Genomic DNA, 22201 nt, shown 5'->3' with positions numbered 1-22201 from the left:
ATAGTCCGTATAGAAAAGTAGCAGAGTGTTTGTCTGTCAATAGCTTAAGATCTTGCTAACCGCTTAAACCGTAGCTCAGTGGTAACGCACTGAGTTACGGTGGTGAGAGTTCGAGTTCAAGTCCCCAGTGGCAACTTGAATTTTTCAGCCGCAATTCATTCACGCAACTTTCCCTTGGTTGTGTAAGAAGGGTGATGGGTAGTTTGGATACTCAATAGTCACGTATTAATATCAGTGCAACCCTTACCCAAGTGTTTATAATATCTATACCTTTCCCTGGGCGTAATTAAGAAACATTAAAAATAATAAGGAAGAGGAAAAGGGGGAGATTAATACCACTCTAATGAGAACATTAACTAGAGATATAAAAGGAAAGTCACTATTTCTTTTATTTGATCATTTTTGGGATATATTATAGGATATTATATTATGGATGATAAAGAGTAAACACCCACGATTATGATAAACAAATTATAAAATTAAGGTCGAATAGACTGGACACTGCCGGTTTACAATATGATAAATAATTTATTAGCCCAAAGTTTTAAGCAAACCTAAAACTTAGAGGATCAATCCAATGTCCTCTTCCTCCAAAAGAAGAATGTGAGAATTTTGAAAGGAAAATTAAGGCATTTTTTATCTATTACTAAAAAAAGTAGAAAAAATGCAAACCACAAAGGAAAAATAAATAATTTAACTAATAAAAATTATTTTTATTTGTAATTAATAAGTTAAAATCATGAAGTGTACTTTAAAAAGGATTTAATTTTATATCGGAGTATGGTCTTGAATTTTGATTAAACTTAATTTTTTTTCAAGATACTTTCTCCTTTTAAACCAATGTAAAGCCCTTTAATTACACGACTTTTGAGTAAAATAGAAACGAAATAAAACAAAAATTTCGCTTCCCAATAAATAATTTTCTAATAAAACTTAAATATGGGTGATAGTGAGAATATGAAAAGTTGAAATATGCTAATTATTTCAAACTTTTCAACAAGTTTTTAGTATTACAAGATTTTCTTAAAAATACATGCAATTCTTTTTAGTTATTTTTTATCTGTATTTACATTTATTTTAGCTTTTAAGATTACAATTTATTTAGGATATAATCATTAATCTTTTTATCTATATACAGGATAACTTTTAAATAGGAAACTTTCAATAATGTATTCTTTATAGAAAATTTGTCTTTTTATCACTTCTAAACAAAGAAATGCTCTAATAAATGAAAAGATAGCTATTACGAAAATTTATCCGGCTATAAAACCCCGTTTTTAGCGGCTGTATGGCGGCTGCCAATCCCTTTACATGAGTTTTTACTCCATTATTTATCTTTCAAGCGTTGCATCAAAATATTAGAGCAAGTCTTCAATTTATCATGTAATCAAAAAGGGATAATTAATCTTAAGAAAAAATAATTTTGCCTTTAGTGCTTAATTTTTAATATTTGTTGATGATCACTAAAACAAAATATTGTATAATAGCATATATGTAAACAATAATTGTCGTCTCAATCATGATTATTTTCCACAGGGGGGGGAGGGGGTTGTATTATGGATATCCAAGGCAAAATAAATTTTCTTGAGATAAAAGATCCTTCTCCAATATGTAAGCAAGGTTGGGTAATTTCTGGGTTTAGTTTTATAACAAGAATGTTTTCATTCATAAGTGGCACAGCAAAAAAATACTTCAAAATAAAACATGTTAAATATAATGCTTTTATAAGTAAAAAGTTTTAGAAAAAGAGAATTTTTAATCAATTTTAATATTGCATTGTATATTTTGTTTTAAATTATCATTAAAATCAATCTCTTTAAAAATCGGATTTCTTATGAAAAATTAGGATACGTACGAACAGAGCTAACCCTAGAGTAGCTTTGCTACTGATTATAGATTGTGTATATATGTTATAAAGGGGTGTGATATTAAGGCTAGGATTTCTTATAAACAAATAGACCGTTTATATTTTGATACACAAATTTAAGCCAAAATTTATAATAACTATAATTAAAACTTAGCTAAAAACTGCCGTGGTAAATCATGATATAAAAGATCTATTTGCTTCAAACTGTAAGTGTCTTTTTTTGATATATAACTGAAATTTTTAAGGGATTTTGATGTCTTTGATTGTATTTTATTTCTTACCAGATCTAAGACGTATTACTTTTACAACTAAATAAAATATATTATCAGTTGTTTAAAAATTAAATATTTTAAGCTGTTCGTTTTTAGAGCGGCTTGTTGCAGCTTAGATTGACAATACAACGACGCAGCGGCAGAGAACAAATATAGTTCGACAGCTTATCAAAGTTATTGTTCAAATTATTGGGGCAAGCGTTTTTATGAATAATTTTTAGAAGAAATAATCCAAAACACCAGAGATCTAAAGGGATAAAACAATAGCCGATAAATTGCTTTACATGCCCAATGATGATACACAAAATTACCCCTTCTATCGATTATAATTAGTAGTTGAAACGTTTGAACACTGAACTTAATGAAACAACCAATAAAAATTCCCTTAAGTCCCCAAAATTGTAAAATCAACGAATAAGAAAATGTTATTACAAAACTTTGGGGACTAGTGTAATTAACAGCCCATTGTCTCCTCTATGTTAAAACAGGCAGACAAACGGACAAAGCAAGTTGTAAAGCATTGACGCAATTGTGAAATTTACCAATAAAAGTCGCACACAAAGATTTCATCAAATTTCAATCAGTTTTACGTCAAAATTATGAATAATTTAGATAAATAGATGGAAGGAATACAAATTGTTTGAAAATTGGTGTTTTTATATTGTTGTTAAAATAAAGTTTAGAAATAGCAAAATATGCGGGTGTGTAAATAATGCAAAAATATTGACTATTATAATATATTACGAAAGGTACGTTATTCTATGACATTGAAGACTTTAAATGGATTTTTTTCTTATTTTTAATGTATTTGAATTGTGCGAGAGAAATTGAATTGTCAATCTTTATATTTTGCTAATATGTAATATTGTCTGTATTGTATAAACAAGATTAGATTATTTCATAGGTGTGTATCCACCCAAAAAAATAGTGAATTACGCTCCAATCATTTACAAATAAAATACCAATTTTCAAACATATTGGAGAGAAATTTTAAATTTTATAACTTTTTGTGACGCAGCTACTCTATATACATTCTTAATGCGTCTGTCAATAAATTATAGAAAAGTAATATAAGTCAAAATATATATTGTTAGCGGTTACGAACGAAGAAGCCGAAGGAAGTGGGGGATAATTCGACCATCCACTTGTCCAAAAATTGTGGAGGGGGGGGGAACAATTTCTTTAGGGAGGATTGAGGTAACATCCCCAAACAGAAGAAGTTTCACTATAAAAGAGAACAATATCAGTTCAGACAAACAATCATCTTATTACTTTTAAATAAGGATTGCAATACTTCTACAAAACTACGATCATTATTAAATATCCTCAACAAATGAAGACGTTTTGAAACAGGCAATTATAAATCCTCTTAATCAAAGTTTCCATTTAAGGTAAATTATGCATTTGAGTTAAATTAGGCCAAGTTTATGTCACACATAACTATTTTTCTCTTCATTTTACAAAAAAAGAAAAACACAAAAAAAAAGTTGCTAAAACTTCAAAGGCCTTGTGTAATACATGTTTAAATATATATATAAAGTTATATACATTTAGTAAATATAATTGATATAGCTAGCAAAATACATTCTGCTTTTACCTAGTTATACAATTTAAATACATGTATACTAAAACCTTATATACGCTTATAGGATGTCCAAAGTAAATGAAAATAATGGCATGGCTTAGAAATATAGTCAAACAGCCCAAAACATACAATTCTGTTGCACTTTAGAAAAACTTTCTTTTGAACACCTTTGAGTTTACATATAGGAATACTTGTTATTAAGTTCATGATTAGTTCATAGCCGAAAACATGGTGCCTTATTTTCTAACCATGTGATTAAATTTTGAGCTTTTTGCCCAATAAAAATATAACTTTATTACCTTAGTAAGTTTTATATCGTGAACTAAAAGCTTAAAACATGTAATTACTTAATGAAATTCGTGTTTAAAAGGCACCCTTTATAGTTTTATTAAACATTTTGTAGGACACCCTGTAAATTTACAATAATTAACACGGAAAAGATTGTTAAATCTTAATAAGAATTGGCTTAAATTACAAATTTTAAGCCAATAAATTTTGTTTAGACACCCTGTTAGTCTAATAATAATTGGTATAACTTGTTATAATAAATGCTGTTTTAGAGAATGCTGTACCAACTTTTTAGGGTAATTTTTTTTTGTTGTACACCCAGTAAATGTTCAAGTTGTAACATGGCTAGGCTAGAAAGTTTAAACTTATTAGTTAATAGTCTGAACATTTGAACAAAGTTTGTGTTGAAATTGTAGAACAACCTACAGGGGTAATAGCAGGGATATTAAGGAATAAGACAATTAATGTACATCCCCAATTATAAAAATAATATTGCCCCTCTGTAGATTAAAATTATTGGTTGAAAAAGTGCAAGCTATATAAGATTTAATAAGAGTAACCAAAACTTTTGAATCTACGAATGTGATACCTTGTGTACTAAATTTTCAGTATTAGTATAATTTTTAGTCAAATGTCCACTCCCTCCAAGGGAAATATAATGGCAAACAGTGTTTCATCTTAGTGCTATAGGCACTACAACTACTTATATTATAAGTTTTATTTTTAAATATCCTACTTTGCTACATATGAATGTTGTCATCCTTGTTTTTTCGATACAAACCTTAATTTTCGTTTTAATTAAAAATTGCTATATTATATAAAATTAGCCAAAAAATAACTATTTGCAAAATTTACGAAATATATAAAAGTTAACTAAAAAACCTACATTATGTTCAATAGATTCATAAAAATACTAATTTAAAAAAAACAGTTTTACATTAATTTGTTATTAATATTTTAAAAAAGCAACAAAAGTAAATCGATGGAAAAAATCCTTAGAAAAATTCGAAAAGAAGAGGGGGGGGGGGGGGGGGGATTTTTCCTCCATCTTTCTACCCCTAAATATTTTTTTAAGACAAAAAAAAATATAAAAAAACCTTACCTTTATATTTATAAGTTTTTGACTGTACGCAAAGAACGGCGACAACAGTTATAATGATAACTATGGATGTAGCGGCCAACGCAACTACAAACCAGGTCTCACGGTGGAAAGGCTTTTCTTTAGAGTAGCCGTACTCCAAGTATTCTTTCCCAGGGGTTGTCACCTAAAATTTGAAAAAATTTTAAAAAGTTTTTTAGAAATTATCTTAGCAATTTTTTTTACAAGTAATTAATAATTAATAATCGCAGACAGTTTTCTGCGGAGAGTAAATAAAAATTTCTTCATTTCTGGATTAATGTAAGTATGTCCTGAAACGGTATTCTCGATTTAAACAGTTTTGCAACACAGTTCTGATACTCTACAAGTGTTTACGTTAGTTTGTCCCACTGTTTCAGAGATTCACTTTTATGGATTTTGTCATTCTTGTTAAAATTTGGCTTTTGATGAATTTTTTTATGTCTTATTTTATTTATATTTCTAGTTGTAGAGTAGTATCGCTTAACATGCGTTGTACCCATATAAAATTATTATGTCCAGAGGGGTGTAAAAAGGTTCTGCTATTATTATTTAAAATGAAAAGTCATATCTTCGTGATGCTAAACATGAATTTAGATGTTCAAAAAGTGTTAGTATCTCATGGTGATTCCTGAAGTCAGCTAAATTTAGGTATATTGCAAATAGCAAATTTTCTTTTATAATATAGGCAAAATTTAAAATCAAACCATCTTATTTTACAACCTAAAGTTGTAAAAATTTTAGTTTGTCTGTAAAAAATAACCACTCAACCAATTGAGTTCGCTTTTTTAGGGAAGTTTAGTTTTACAAAGATCCTGTGATGGTTTTAAGCTATTTTATTTTTTAATTTCATTGCATAAACACTTTGAAATATCATCTTTGCAAAGAGAGTAAAAGGCAAAAAAAGCATTCGACCAAAATTATTGTTCAGTTTTTAAATAAATTCTTAAACTGATTTCACGAAAAAAAATTAACATTCCACCTACAAGAATAACTTTTTTTAAAGAAAATAATTTAGTGAACAAAATATATAAAAATAAACCATATTATCAAAATTAGAAGAAAAAAAATGTTTTAAAACCGTTTATCTATGTAGATGAATATTTGCTTTTAATAAAAGGTCTTTTAGTGATTTAAGATTGGACAAAATAAATGTTTTTGTTAAAGTTGTAAGTATTACAAAATATATAGAGTTTTACCACAAACTGTATGGTATATGGATTTATGTTTTGACAATGTATTGTAAAGAGGTTTGGGGAATAGTCCCTTTCGTAACATCGCCCCATAAGGGGCGATTCGTCGTATTTTTAAAATGGCTATTTATAGGTTATTTTAGGTTAGGTTAAGTAATATTGGTTTAGGTGATTGCCCCACAGGGTTAGGTTATTGGCCCCTCAGGGTTAGAGCCCCCCGCAGGGGCTAGAAATAGGAGAAAAGCTACTATGAAAAATACGAAGAATCGCCCCATAAGGTGCGATGTTACGAAAGGGACTATACCCGAGGTTTGTACAATCCAATCAAGATTTAATATAGGTCCCAAAAGTTTTAAAACTAACATATGTGTTTGGGGATCATTTTGACTTATAATCCAATGTCCCCTCTAGCCCTGTTTAAAAATAGATGAAGGGTAGTTGGTTATTGAGAAGTAATTACAAACATTTTACGCATAAAAAAACATATTTTGTCCCATACTAGACATTTGTGTATTAAGATAGATAAGTTGTTCTAAAAGATTTCTAAAGGATTTCAGCCATGAAATCGATCAACGCCTTTGCCTTTACATTTTGGGCGTTTACCAAAATTTCCCAGATTAATTCATCCATAGATTGGCATCTTTGACGAAACATCTCATAGACAAATTAAAAAATGGAGCAATGATTTTGTAATTCAAAATTAAGAAGCTTCTAAGCATATTTCCTCCTTATTAAATTAAGACAATAAAGGCATGTGGTTATAGATTTCGGGGTCAACAAAAAAGAAATAAATCCTATAGCATAAATGTAAATTTTAGTCAAATTAATACAGAAAGATTAAAATCTGTTTCTTTCTCCTTAATTTATACTTGTTATACTTCAGCAACAAAAAGCAAAAAGGGGGGGGGGGATAAAAAAAAAAGATTGCTTAGTAGTTGCTTTAATGTAGTACAATGTGGAACTTTGAAACTGCCATTACAGCATTAAATATATTGACATTTGTTGCAAGAAGATATTAGTTTCCGGCCGTTTTTTCGCCTTTACAAATTATGTAACATTAAAACAACTGCCATAAAAAGCCTCAATGCTGTAATTAGATTTAAAAAGTGCTACTTCCACTCTCTTAAAAAAACTATAATTACCTCTTCCTGTGTAAATGCTGGAGGAGAGATACCAAATTCATTGTATGCAGTGACCCTGAAGTGGTAAGATGTCTCGTGCTGCAGGTTCTGGAAGGGGATGGTGTACTCCTGGATTCCCCCACCATCAGTACGGCGGTACAGCTTCCATTTGTCTTCATCTTAATAAAAAATATTTTTAATTCAAAGAAACGAGGTTTGGGTTTTTAAACTAAAAAATAGCTATGTAAAAAACTGTTAATTATACAAAAATTAAAACATTCAAAAAATTAAGAATTAAGAATTACACAAAAACAAAACTTAATAAGTACCTATCAATAAAGCTTTAAATTAAAACAACTATAAAAAAAACTCCAAAGCTAATAACTCAAACAAACACAAACCACAAAAAAAAACTTGCAGGATTTAATCTTAGACCATAAAGAAGTTAAATAATCCGTTAATATCCTGAACTTTGCCCCTCTTTAATAGCCATTACAAAGATATGCTCTGCCTATTATGGGATTCGGATATTTATTCAGAGATTTTATTGTTAAGTTATGTTTTAGTAAAAAAATTCCCAAATAAAAATTTAGTATAAAATTAGAACAAACAAACAGTTTTATTCATACTTATTTATTGTAAAACGATACATGATATAAACGGATTAAAATTGCTGAAGATTTGTCTCTTTTTGTGAATACCTTAGATAAACCTTATTCAATAAAAACACGAAAATAAAAGGCAAATGTGAGGAATAATATGGTAACATTAATCAGAGCTCAGCCGCCGTTTGGCTGACTGCCTAACAAGCAGCATCTTAAAACATATACTCAATTATGGGTGTAAAAACTATATGAATATTCTAAATAATGTTAGTTTTCAAAACAAAAATGTAAAAATTAACATTTACATAAAGAAAATTCCATAAAATTATTCCAAAACAGGATAAACAAATTTTAAAAAAGAGGCTTGGGAAAATAAAAAATATATCTGATATGTAGACATACAGATACAACAAAATAGTAGCAGCGTTTAAACTAAAAGCATATCTTTTAATCACTGTATCGTAAAAGTATTTAGTTAAAAACAAGTTTCTACCACAAAAAGTGAAAAATTTCGACATATAGATTGAATAGGATAGAATATGTTTTTCAATCCTTTAGAAGTAACACAGAACTTACAAATTTACAATCAAAATAGATAAATAATCCAGGAATCTAAAGGGATAAGACAATGGATGATAAATTTAAGATGATATACAAAATTAACCCTTCCATAGATTATTAATATTGGTTAAACGTTTTGAAAAGTTTAAAACAACCAATAAAGATTTTATGAACTTATTTATGAAACTTTGGGTACCAGATAAAACATAGATGACAGCTGATACCGAGACTAACAGTAAAGGAATGAATCATTCAATTTTCATATACCACTTTGTGTACAAATTCTATTAAAATATTGGAAGAACTGAGTTTTAAGAGTTTGAAACTGGTTTAATTTCGATGTAAAAAAAGGCAGTCTATGACTAAAAATGTTTATTGAAAACATATAAGTAAAACTATTGTATATTAACCAGAAGTATATTATACATGATAGAACCTAGCTGCAAGAAATTTGATACAAACAGGTAATAAAGGAAACATGTGAATGACAAATTAATTCGCCAAAATTATGATATAAAGTTGCTTTTAATTTGTCTCAAGCTTAAGACTTCAAATTTTACTGGTTCGAAAGTATTGTACTTTTCAGCCTCAGGGAAGAGTTATAAATGTCTTGAGGGTAGTTTGGTTTTTTTTTCCGGACATCTTGTAAAAAGTACCTCAGATTGTCATTCCCGTTTCAACCATCCCTTAGATTCGTGCAAAATTTGAGGCGAAAAAAACTGAAAACACTTAAATTCATATTATTGAATTATGTATCTGGTTTTAAAATGGGGTTTTAAACAACAACTTTTGCTCATTTTTTTCTGCCTTTTTGATATAACCATTCACTTTTACTTTTTCATTCCAGAATTCCGCCTTAAAAATCCCTTGCAGGGTGGACAGCCCTTCTTTGATCTAAAGGATCGCCGCATTAGGTTAGCAATCTTTAGAATAGCTTAACCTAACCAAATAGCAAATATTCAGTTCAGTAGGGTTGGAATCCCGTGAAGGTGCAAATCTGTGTTAACCTGCTGGGCTTGCTAGCCGTTTAAAAAAGACCAATTAAAATTGCGCAAAAAATGAAAGAAATAAAACTTTTTAAAACTGTTCAAAGTAAGTATGGATGTACATTATACCATTTGCATATAACCATTTTTGGTAAAATACTTTTTAATTTGAGTAAAGCACTTGTATCCCCATATCCCCCAATTTTTACTGTTTCTAGCCCCTGTGGGAAGCCCTATCTTTCTGAATGAACCCTAACCATATAGAGCCTTTTGAAATTAAACTTAACCTCATGGCATTGCTAATAAGTAAACAAAAGTAAAAATAAATACGTGTTATGGTTGCGGTGGGATAAAGGAAACTAAATATCTTTAAAAAATTAACAACGAAGGCGATTTAATTTAATTAAATCACATAATGTTTAATGTTTAAAAAAGAGGAAAACGGTTTTATTGATATAAAATATATGTATAACTGATATTTATATGTAGATATATGTACCTAATATGCAAAAAAGGAAAATTGAAAAAAAACTAAACGTGCATTTATATACAATATAAGTACAGGGTGTTTTTTAAACAAATATTTTGAAATAAAATATTTATATCAAATATGGTTTAAAAATCTCCAATAAAAAAACCATAAGTTAAAAATGAATTTTAATGAATTTTTTTAGAGCCCATTTATTGTTGTCCCTTGTAGAAGATTGCAACATGCATAAAATTAAAAATCCAACAGTGCAGTTTATCTGACCAAACAACCATTTCATTGCCCGATAATTTTTTTATAATTAAAAAAAACGTTCGAAGGGATATTTCAACGGAAAAACTATTTTGCCTCCAACATTAATAATCAAGTTCTGTATGATTTTCTTTGTTGATAGCAATAACAGCATATCATTGTACATTTTAATTACTGAATAAAGATAAGAGACAAAAAATGGATTTCTTCAAAACAAAAATAACTCATGAAAAATCTAAGTTAATAAGAACAAAAAAAAACAGAAAAATATAAAAAAAAACACACCCACAAAAAGACAATACAAATTAGATAGTATATAAAGTAGGAAATAAAATCCGGTATTCAGTTAATTTTCATTATCAACTTTGCGTGATTTAATTGTCTCATGCAAAAGTGTATGATTTTACTACCCCATATACTATCTAATATGTATTTGTTTGACTTACATATTTGCCAATTTTCCTCAGCTGCGCGCGTGTAACAACAAGAATGTGAGTATCCTTGACAGGAAAATCAATCAAATAAATCTCTATTGTATCTCAGTATACTATATGACTGGGCTTTTCATACTATGTTCCTCTATGTGTGTTTTTGTCCTTCAATGTGTTTTAATTACTGTTTCAAAATCTGTCTGCAATGACTATATGGTGTAGATAGTTCAACTCATTTCCCTAATTTTCAAAGATTATAATTTTAAGATTCACCACTTATGAACATTGTTCCTTGTTTTTTAAACTCTGTTCTTGTTTCTTACTTAAGTATTACTTTTTTCAACGAGTAAATTTATCATACAATTCTTTCATTCTTTCATTTTTTCATAATTTATTATTTAATTGTACTACTTTTCCTTTACAATTTCTCTATTTTTAAATGGAATATTGATTTAATATAAAGATTAATCATTTCTGTATTTTTACACCTTTTGGACGACCTACATATTTATTTTGCTTTATTTTGAATTTGAAAAATTACCTTTCTTTCTAGTTTCAATGTAGTATCCCAAGATGGGCCCCCGGCCAGAATTTCCATTGGACCAGCTCAACCTTACCGCTGACCACGTTTTGGCCAGCTGCAGGTTCACCACGCGTCCCGGACTGCCGGGCTGCGGTCCAGTCGTCACATTGCCGACGGCCGCCGGTCCGTCGCCGATGGTCTGCGCCTTGACCGAAAAGGTGTAAGTGATACGCTCTTCCAGGTTTTGCACGTACAGGAAGTTTTCTGTGATTCGCTGCTTTACTTGCTTCGAAAAACCTAAAATAAAAATAAACATTAGAATAAAGAAAATAAAACCATTTTCTCGTATTCATTCGAATCCGGTGGATAGGAACCGGTTCTCATCCATACGAAAAAACTATGTCTAGCATCGTATTATATCCAGCTTTCTACGAATATAAAAATGTACAATCATAAGATTAAAACCAGTTTTTAGCCCGTGCCTACAGCACCTCTGGGCTAAAAAAAACTGGTTTTAATCTTATAATTGTACATTCTATATCCGCGGAAAGCTGTTTATAATACGATGCGAGAAATAAATAATAATCACTGCAAAATAAAAATAAAATTAAGAACTGTCATGTCCATAAATAGAGCAGGAATTTTAAATTATTGTAATCACAAAAGACTAATTATTATAGAAATAAATTTCGACAAAACGCAATACACAAAAAAATATTAGTCATTTCTGAATACAAGTAAAACAGTTGTAGTAGGAAATTTCTAAAACATTAAAATTGTGTCCAATTTTATTTGATGACTTTTCTAATATTTATAAAAGAGTAATTTGTTAAGCAGTGCTTCAAATAAAGGCCAATTTCAAGATTGAGACAATTGATAAAATATAAACAAGAATAAATGTATCCATGACAAGATAAAAAGAGGTAATTATGTAGATAACGCAGACATATAAGTACACAGAATAAAAAGCTAAAACATATATTGAGCTTTACGTTAAAGAACTATTAGTATCATGGAGGGACGGGTCATTAGACTTTAAGTCGTAATAGTCTTCAAAGTTTAAAAAAAAATGTTCTCTTATTAGATGGATAAAAACTTATTAAATATTGATTAGTTGGTGCTATCTAGCAATGTTTAAACTTTTCCATCATTAACTTTAATCTGCAGTAATTATGTTCACCATAATTGGGACTGTTCATTGTCATATCATTTGAAATCACTGATTATTAGTTTTTTTTTAAATCATCTATTATAGAGCAGCTCTGCTCTTAGAGAATATTTTCAACGGACAGATTTTCAGTTGTTTTTCTCGCTGAATCATTGTTTAACATTGCACATAGGGGCAAGAAGGGGCATCAATTCACCACCCCCAAATCAAGTTTTAAACATTCTATGAGTATTATCATACCCAATGTACATCAGATTTCAAAGAAATCGTAAAAATACGCTTTTCAAGTAAGCATTCTAATGCATGGAAGTCAAGAAATGCAAAAATTTTCTTACAGAAAAAGGCATACTTTTTGTGTTTCACCAACAATTTTAAAAGTATTATAAAATCTCTTAGAATTAACGTAATTAGACAAAATAACTTTTGATGAGTCATGCATTACATATATTTTGACACTATAAAAGAAAAAAACACAAACTGAAGAAATTAGTCCTAAATAATTCTAGTTGAAGTCAAGATTTTAGTTTTTTTTTGTTTGTTTTTTAATCAACTTTTAAGATCACAGTAAGAGGAAACATGTTTTCGCCGGGTGTCGCCGGCTAAAAAAACGATATTTGATTACCCAAAGACATATTTTAATCGCCAGTACTGGTTTCACTTACCCCCCTGCGCCCCCGTAGGGGTTTTTAGTCCGTTTTCTGAACGTAAGTGCACGAAAAGTTTGTAAGAAAAAGCGTTCAAATGCACTTTTAAAGTCAAAACTTAAGATATAATTCAAATAAATAAAAGACACAAAAACATAGACATATTGGGAAATATTTATTCTGACTTAGAATTAAAGTTAATAATAAGTATTTTCAAGTTCTATTCCACTAAATGATGGGAAGGAGAGGGGGGGGGGGGCTAAACCTAAATCTAAACTTCTTTATGTTTGATGTTTTAATGTAACTAAATAATCGTTTCTATAGATTATTACATATATCAGGGATCTAAAGGGATAAGACAAAGGTCAATAAATTGTTGTACATCCCCAATGATAATACACAAAACTACCCCTTGTGTAGATTAAAGTAGTTAAAACGTTTGAACACACAACTGTAAAACTTTTGGGACTAGTGTTATAAACAGCCCAATGTCCCCTACCTCACTGCGGAAAAGTAAAGTAAATATGCAAATAACGTGAGGTTCTTATAATCATTCTAAATTGGAATTAGCAAGTAGTCTATCTGTCTGTCTATTGGTAATGCTTTGTTTTTAAATTATGTAGTTACATGGTATTCATGTTTTATGTCAGCAGTTTTATTTAGAAAGGGAGGGGACTGTTAATTACACTAGTCCCCAACCTTCAAAGTTTTATAATAACGTTTTTATATTCGTTAGCATAAGAACTTCAGGAAATTTAATTGATTTTTTATTGGTTGGTTCATTAAGATAAGTGTCAAAACTTTTCAACCACTAATTGTCATCTACAGACAAATAATTTTGTAATATAATTTATTAAATATGTATCAATATTGGGGATGTACATATTAATCGGTTATTGTTTTGTTCCTTAGATCCCTAGGTGTTAATATATAATACAAAGTATCTTGATGTCTGTTTGTCTGTCCGCCCATCTCTTAAGATCTCGCTAACCACTAAACAGATTGAATTCTACTCTTCAGGTAATATATCTACTGGTCCTGGGGTTGTTTAAAGCTCTTTTTCAAAAATAAAAATCCTCCTCAATTTTTTCATATTTCTATAATTAGGGTCGGTCCGTCCGTACGTCTGGTACAGATAGCTCTTTTACTTAACTTAAACAGGCTAGAACAGTCCTATCGATCTCAAACTTTTCATGCTGATTTCTACAACAGTTAGGTACGACTTAGAAAGCACAGCAACTCGTTACCAGAAAGTCCGTACATCCATTTTACTGATTTTTACTTTTTTGACAACAAATAATGGTTTTGAATGTTACAAATATCCTATTCATCTGATTTTTTAAATTCTGATTCCTATTTCAATAAGGTGTAATGTTATAAGCGAAGCAACTCTATAATCAAGTCCTAAAAACGTCAGTATGTCCTTAAACAGTAACATGTATTTAATCAGTTTTAATTACAATTTTGTATAGACATGCATTAATATTCAGTTCTGACACTTCACAAGTGTTAATGTTTGTTTGTCCTTCCATTTCAGAGCTTCGCTTCTTTCATGGATGTTGTCATCCTTGTTTAATTACCTCTTGGGGCAAATCCCCTAGAGGCTAGGAGCGAAGCCGCTAGTATTCATATGAACAGTAAACAAGAATCATAATATCATTATAAATATAGATATTAGTTAATAAAAATTTATGTTAATCATGCCCACATTTATAATGGCTTATTAAACATAAAAATAAAGTGAAACTTGTAGCTTGCTAAAATAAGGATCCCCATCCACCCCCTTTACACCATCCCCTCCCCTCCTACTGAAATGAATTACATGACCCCAAATTTGACACTTTGAACACTAAAATCGGACTACAATTGACATAGTTACACTTTTAAGTGCCCAAAAAGCTAGTGATAGGGTAGCTTCGCTACTAAAAAATTCTCATATTGCTCTGATAACCAAAACCCCTAATTAGACGATTTAAACACGAAATTCAAGATAGTTGATGGATAGATAGATGGATAGATAGACGGATGGATAGATAGATGGATAGATAGATGGATAGATAGATGGATAGATAGATGGATAGATAGATGAATAGATATATGGATAGATAGATGGATAAGTAAGTGGATAGACAGATGGATAGATAGAGGGATAGATTGATGGATGGATAAATTGATAGTTGATGGATAAAGAGATGAATAGTTGATGGATAGATAGATGGATCGATATATAGATGAATAGACAGATGGATAGATAGATGGATAGATAGATGGATAGATAGATGGATAGATAGATGGAAAGATAGATGGATAGATAGATGGATAGATAGATGGATAGATAGATGGATAGATAGATGGATAGATAGATGGATAGATAGATAGATGGATAGATAGATGGATAGATAGATGGATAGATAGATGGATAGATAGATGGATAGATAGATGGATAGATAGATGGATAGATAGATGGATAGATAGATTGATAGATAGATGGATAGATATATGGATAGATAGATGGATAGGTAGATGGATAGATAGATGGATAGATAGATGGATATATAGATGGATAGATAGATGGATAGATAGATGGATAGATAGATGGATAGATAGATGGATAGATAGATGGATAGATAGATGGATAGATAGATGGATAGATAGATGGATAGATAGATGGATAGGTAGATGGATAGATAGATGGATAGGTAGATGGATAGATAGATGGATAGGTAGATGGATAGATATATGGATAGATAGATGGATATATTGATGGATAGATAGATGGATAGGGTAAGGGGGGGCTATTTTCGGGAGGGGTTAATCTGGTAATTTTCTATCTACCTTCATAAAATGACCTTTATCTCCATGTTTCTTTCAAATTACAGAAAAAAACATAAAAGCAAATTTGTTTGTTGTTAAATTACCTACAAAAAAGTGTAAAATGAAATTTTTGTGAGATAAATTTTAAGGGTACTAAATAATTAAATCCCCTTTTTAGTTGATTTGCCCCAATGTGCATTGGTAAGAAAAGAGAATAATTTTCACACATTTTAACCTATTTGAATTATGTTGTATTCGTGTAAATAAAGTACTGAGGAACAAAAAAAAATTGGGTTAAATGTTTATAACATAAAATCAAAATAAAGGGGGGAGGCGGGTGAGCTACCTCTTAAAAAAGCTACCGACACGCCAAATTTCAGTGCTGCAACTCTTTTATTTAGTTATGTTCCATTGACTTTTAGTTTTGGTTTCAAAAAGTGTCATACCCACCTTTAAATTTCTGAATATCTAACCCTTTTCCTGAAAAGAAAATTACTTAATTTCATATACAAAATTTTCTACTTTCATTGATATAAAAAAAACCAAGGATGACAACATACATAAGTAATAAAAGCAAAAGCATGATGGTTTATTGCCATTTTCTGTAAAAAAAAGTATTAATAAAATAAACTTATTTAATGTTTGACAACAGCCAAAAAAAGTGAAGAATTTTACTAGCCATTTACAAGTTAAACATGATACTTTTTTCTACCACTTATACCGTTTTTGTTTCAGCCAAAATGACCAATTTAGGTTGTCTTCACCTAATATACAATTTCCTTTGAATTGAAAATAAACCATGACAACTCCCCCCCCCCCCCCATGAAAATCGTGTAAAAGATCAAGGTTATATGTAGATGAGTAAAAAATTTGTTGCTCCTTTTCGAGGTCTTTAAGCAATTTATTATAATATTTTTGACGTATTTAAAAACAACAAAAATCTACGAAATTATTGAAGTACACAAAACTTTATTAATTAGTTCGCCCGCACAAATTAAAGAACTATACTTTTACTATCTTACAAGTGGGACAAAAATAACATTGAAAGGAAATTGTAACCTGATATTTTTATCAATGAAAAAAATCAAATGGGTTCCTATTTAGATATAGTCTGCTTATAACAAGCTCAAAAGGTTGAGAACATATTTTTTTTCAATTTATTTTTTATTATAAAGTTTTCTCTTATTACCAACACAGAATTTTAATTTTTAACATTTTCTAATAAATATTTATTTTAGAGAAACTAGGTATGCTATTTTAATTATTATTTTAGCTGTTTTTTTCGGAATACGGTTTAATTTTAACTTGTCATATCTAAAGATCAGAACATTTTTTAGCAGCTCAAACATCCAATTTAGAAGATTTTTTTTAATGTGCAAACATTGTTTTAACTAGCAAAAGTACCGTAGAGTAAGTTAAATTGAGACACACAGTTTAATATCATCAAGTTTCTTAAATAGAACAACTTTTCAATGATAAGATTAACACGATATTTAGTGGAAATACAAAAAAAACATAAGGACTTAGCTTCACATGGGAATAGTTATAGACTTTTTCATTATTAGATTTAAATCTTTGGGTGGTTTTAGGATATTTTCATGCTATCTTACTTACTCCTTTGGATACAGATCCCTTACATGTTAGGGGCACGATCACTTGTATGCAAAAGGGGCTTTTCAGATTTTAAGTCTTAATGCCTATTCTTAATTCTGTTATTTAAGCGGCCTCGTTTGTGACTCCATATATAGACAATTTACGATTATTTACGATTGTTTGCTTATTTGGTGCTATGTTGTTAGTTTCATTCGTTAAAAGTTAAAACGTAGTCTTATTTTGTATTTTAACTTTATGATCCTATAACAAGAATGACAGCACCAAAAAAAAGAAATAAAAAAACAGAAAAAGCTAATTCTGTATTTGTATATTTCTGGTTTAAGAGTAGCAGGACAATTCTACCATATACAGCATTTGATTAAGCAAATAAAAATACCAGTGAATTGAAAGAAATAGAAATTGTTTTATTTTGTTGAGTAGATGTTCTCAGTTTTTATTTATTGTGTTGCCGCAATTTAGCAATATTTGTACTTGTTTTATATCACAACAATACAAGCGCAGCTTTTTTTTATAATTAAACTAGAGGCTGTGTCCCTCACATCTAATAGATCTGTATAAAAGGGATAGGAAAGTAAATCAATAGCCTAAAACTAGCCTAAGACTTAAATCTAAAACTTTGTTTTATTATTTTTATCGCAGCTTCCTTATGACTAGAATCTGTCTGTACGTCCTGAAGAAGTCACATGCCCTTTTTGCCTATTTTTGTTTATTGTCGAAATTCTGATTTTTTACTGCACACTTGTCTTTTTTTACATTTTCCCTTTCCCTCAAATTTTTTGTATCTTCTAATGGATAATATTGTCCTTGTTTTGCTGTAAAAAAAAAACAAGCGAAATTGTAGTCACATCCCACAATGTTTAATTATCCAGAGGGTTCAAGATGAGAAGTAATTAATTTCAAGATTTTTTTAATGATAATGATTTAATTACATTCTTTCAATTTTCTACTCAGCCTTCAAGGTTTTAGAAAAGGTACATTTTTTTTAGTTATTATGTAGTTTGGGCGATGTTCGAACCTATCACCCTACCCCTGTTAAACATTCGACAATGTTCATTTTCTTTATTGCTACAAAATTTGAAAAGATGTAATGACACATAAATGGAAGATAAATTGATCTCCCCCCAAAAAATGTTTGTGAGAAATTTTGCAATATCCATTTCTTTTTATGTACTTTAAATAGAAAACATACAATTAACCAAATATTTAAAACAATAGGATTTTATTCTTTAGTTGTTAGGTATTTATTTAGTTTAATTCTCGTAAGGTTTAAGCAATGATAGCGAGGATAGATAACGTATTTTTTAATACTAAACTGCGTTTAAAAACCTTGAAATCTAAAACCAACATTTCTTTCAAACCCCAACTCTAACCCATTCGTATTCTTAGTTTAAATTGTGTTTGTTTAAAGGCTAAATAGTTAATTAAAGAATAGATATGTTAAAGTAGCAGGATATCTGTTTGTAAAAAAAGTAAAAAGTGTAGATTTTATGAGGGATCGAAAGGGATAAGACAATGGCTGATAAATTGATGATACTGAAAATTACCCCTTCTTTAGATTAAAATTAGTGGTTGAAAAGTTTAAACACTCAGCTTAATGGGCCAACCAATAAGAATTCACTAAATTTAGAAGCCAACGAATGAGAAACCCTTTTAGCCTGTAAGTAATGCGCAGTTACTCTATAACTAAAGCATAATCAAATGTATGTATGTCAAAGTGACGTTACCAATAGAAATTAAGAACTATGACTTACATACACCCGAGGGATCCTAAGGGATAAGACAATGGGAAATAATTGATATATGTACATCCCCAAATTAACTAATCTGTAGATTAAATTATTGGTTAAAAAGTTTGGACATTAAGGTAATTAACAAACAAAAAAAAACTGTACTACTTTATATAATAGGATTGTCCCACTAGTAAATACCCTATCTGCATACGAGTACATGATAATGTCAAGCTTAATATTGGTAATAAAGTTGATTCTAATCGGGATGGCAAATTGTTATAGCATTGTTTGAATACCTTACACTATAAACATATATTTTATCACAGCTAGCATTTAAATTCAGGTAGGAAAAGGATATTGGACTTTAAATTAAAATGGTACCCAAAGTTTTGTGGTTATCTTACTTAATAGTTAGCTCAAAACTTCAGGTACTTTCACATGAATTGAAGTTTATTTTGTTACTTTCAAACTTTCCAACGAAAAACATTAAAATACAGAGGGGAAACTTTGTCTTTCATCATTGGGAATACATATTAATTTATCGCCCATTGACATATCCCTGACGATTCCTGATTTAAATTAGATTCAATGAAATCTTTTCAATGGCATTAGTTTTATTTTGTAAATTATAGATAGGGCAATGATAGATTATTTTAACTTTTGTTTAAGAGTATTTAATGGATTAATTTTGATATCTTTAACAAAATCCCCCTTCAATTTATTACATAATAAATGGTTTTGTTAGTTTAAATTGACCTGAGGTGGATTCTTAAAAAAAATTTGCCCCACTAATCAGTTAGTGGGGCAAAATGGTTTTCGAGAAAAATCCTCTAAAGTCACATTAAAAATCTCCAAAAATTAAATAAAATCTTATGTGTGAATTGTGAGTCGCCTTTATATGATTTTATTCAATTTTTGTAGATTTTTAATGTGATTTTAGAGAATTTTTCTCAAAAACGATTTTGCCTCACTAACCGATTAGTGGGGCAAATTTTTTTAAAGAATCCACCTCTGCTTAAATACAATTTAATTATCTTAAATATTAGATTAGAATAAATTAACACACAATAATATATTAATAGATCATCAGATAAGCTATTATAGTTAAGAATAAAAAAAAGTACAATAAACTAATGCCATACTTAGTAAATGGAAACTTTAAACGATGGAACCAAGCCAAATCAAATTGTAAAACATCTTTGCTTTATAATCCAGGAACTCTACGTCACAGAGACTGTACGGACGCAAGGACATACACATAGAAAAAGAGTAGCTCCGCTACTTAATAAAACTGACTTACTTTCATCTTGTTTCGTGGTATTGTAAGCTACAACATATCCCAGAATTTCACCATTTGGTTTTTCCGGCATCTTCCAGGAAACCTTCAGCGTTGTCATGGTAATTTCAGAGAAGGTTAGGTTCGCGGGGGGCCCGGGCAGACCCTGCAGGGTTCGTACGTGAACACTCTCAGAGCGAGGACCCTCGCCCGCAGGGTTAAAGGCCAGTATGTTGATTGTGTAGTTCGTGTACATGTCCAAAAAGATGAGGGAGTGAGAATTGTGAGTCGCAGAAACCACCTCTATGTCCTCTTTATTTTCAGGCACATTTATAGGCCGGTAGAAAATCTTGTAGCCTAAAAGGTCGCCGTTTTGCAGGTCAGTGCTTGGGGGCAGCCAGCTGATTCGCACCTCGGTCGGTGAAATAGCCCGGGCCTCGATCCTTTGCGGTGCCCCGGTTGGCACGGCTTCGCCGACATACACCTTTTCGGGGCGGCTTGAGGGCCCGTAGCCTTGGGAGTTAAAGGCGATCACTGTGATTTCATAATTTTTATCCTTGTTCAGATTTTCAAGGACCACTTTGCTGACAGAAACACCTTTCAGCTCAACTTGAGGCGGGGAACTGAGGGGCGATGGAAAGTCGGTAACCTCGCGGTATTCGACAATATAGCCGCCGGTCTCTACGTCACCGTTGAAGTCAGCGATGTCTAGCGGGGTCCAAGTTACTCTGAAATTAATAAATATTTCAATAAAACATTTTTATTACAACTTATGTAATAGAATCATTGTTTAAATTCCTCTAAAGTTTACAAAAGAGAGACAATAACGTGCTTTTTTAATATCCAATGAGCACTTAAATTGAATTGAAATGCTTTAATAGCTGTTTATAAGAAGAAAAATATGTAGGTCTTAATCAAAATTCCTACCTGACGTCTGTTCTGGTGATTGGGGTGACCTTGACCTTCGTAACCATAGTACTCGGTGATGAGGGCAGGGTCCTGGTAGAGTTTGACGGGTCCGACCAACCACTAGGACCTATATCATTGACCGCCTGAATCCTAAACCTGTACTCTGTGTACGGCCGTAGATTGTAGACAGTATAAAATGTGACGCTAGGATCCAACCTGTCGTTGACCATCTGCCAGGGCCCGAAATTTTCAGAAAATTGGATGGTATAGTATCTCAACGGGGCATACCCGTCAGATCCAGGATTCCAATTGAAGGTAATCTGACGATCCTGGATTTGGCTGGGCGAAATTTGCGGCGCGGATGGCGCCTGCGGCGCCTCTCTATTATTCGTCGTGTAAACAACGCCTTTTGAGGAGTATCCCCAACCGAGGGCTGTTTTTGCGGCCACAGAAAATTCATAGTAAGACATGGGATCAAGCCCAACTGCCCTAAAGGTCCTATCACTGGGCAGAAATTCACGGGTGTAATTTTCTGAAGAGTTATCCAGTAGATGATAGTTGAGGCGGTAGGCTTTGATTTCGCCGTTAGGTTCGGCGGGCACGTCCCAAATTATTCTTGCAGTTGTATAGGAGACATCTACAGATTTTGGTGTTTATTTTTATTTTGTTTAAAATTAGATTTTCATCAAAACAAATAGTATAACAAAGTTTTAATTATTTAGAAGATGTGAATCCAATCCTAAAGTAATTTTTTGTTG

At 30.7% G+C, this 22201-nt stretch overlaps 2 protein-coding genes across 3 annotated transcripts in view; one reads left to right on the top strand and one right to left on the bottom strand.

Annotated features, from left to right (window-relative positions):
* The window catches only part of sdk (sidekick cell adhesion molecule), a 214935-nt gene that overhangs the window by 4985 nt on the left and 187749 nt on the right, over positions 1–22201 (bottom strand). For both annotated transcript variants that reach the window (XR_013882967.1, XM_080173856.1), the window contains exons 16-20: positions 21462–22082; positions 20559–21262; positions 11307–11585; positions 7465–7622; positions 5115–5277 (exon numbers count right to left, since the gene is read on the bottom strand). Coding sequence is in view for 1 of the 2 variants with exons in the window: in XM_080173856.1 (XP_080029982.1) it covers positions 5115–5277; positions 7465–7622; positions 11307–11585; positions 20559–21262; positions 21462–22082 (1925 nt within the window). In the remaining variant the exon portion in view is untranslated. The remainder of the gene's footprint in view (positions 1–5114; positions 5278–7464; positions 7623–11306; positions 11586–20558; positions 21263–21461; positions 22083–22201) is intronic.
* LOC145329580 (matrix metalloproteinase-9-like) overlaps positions 1–22201 on the top strand; it is a 142414-nt gene that overhangs the window by 21172 nt on the left and 99041 nt on the right. The gene's annotated exons all lie outside the window — the stretch shown is intronic.

This window comes from Acartia tonsa, chromosome 10 (genome assembly GCF_053477335.1).
Source record: "Acartia tonsa isolate MP-2025a chromosome 10, ASM5347733v1, whole genome shotgun sequence".
Taxonomy (NCBI): domain Eukaryota; kingdom Metazoa; phylum Arthropoda; class Copepoda; order Calanoida; family Acartiidae; genus Acartia; species Acartia tonsa.
Note: the sequence above shows the minus strand (reverse complement) of the source record. Positions and strands in the feature narration are given on the sequence as shown.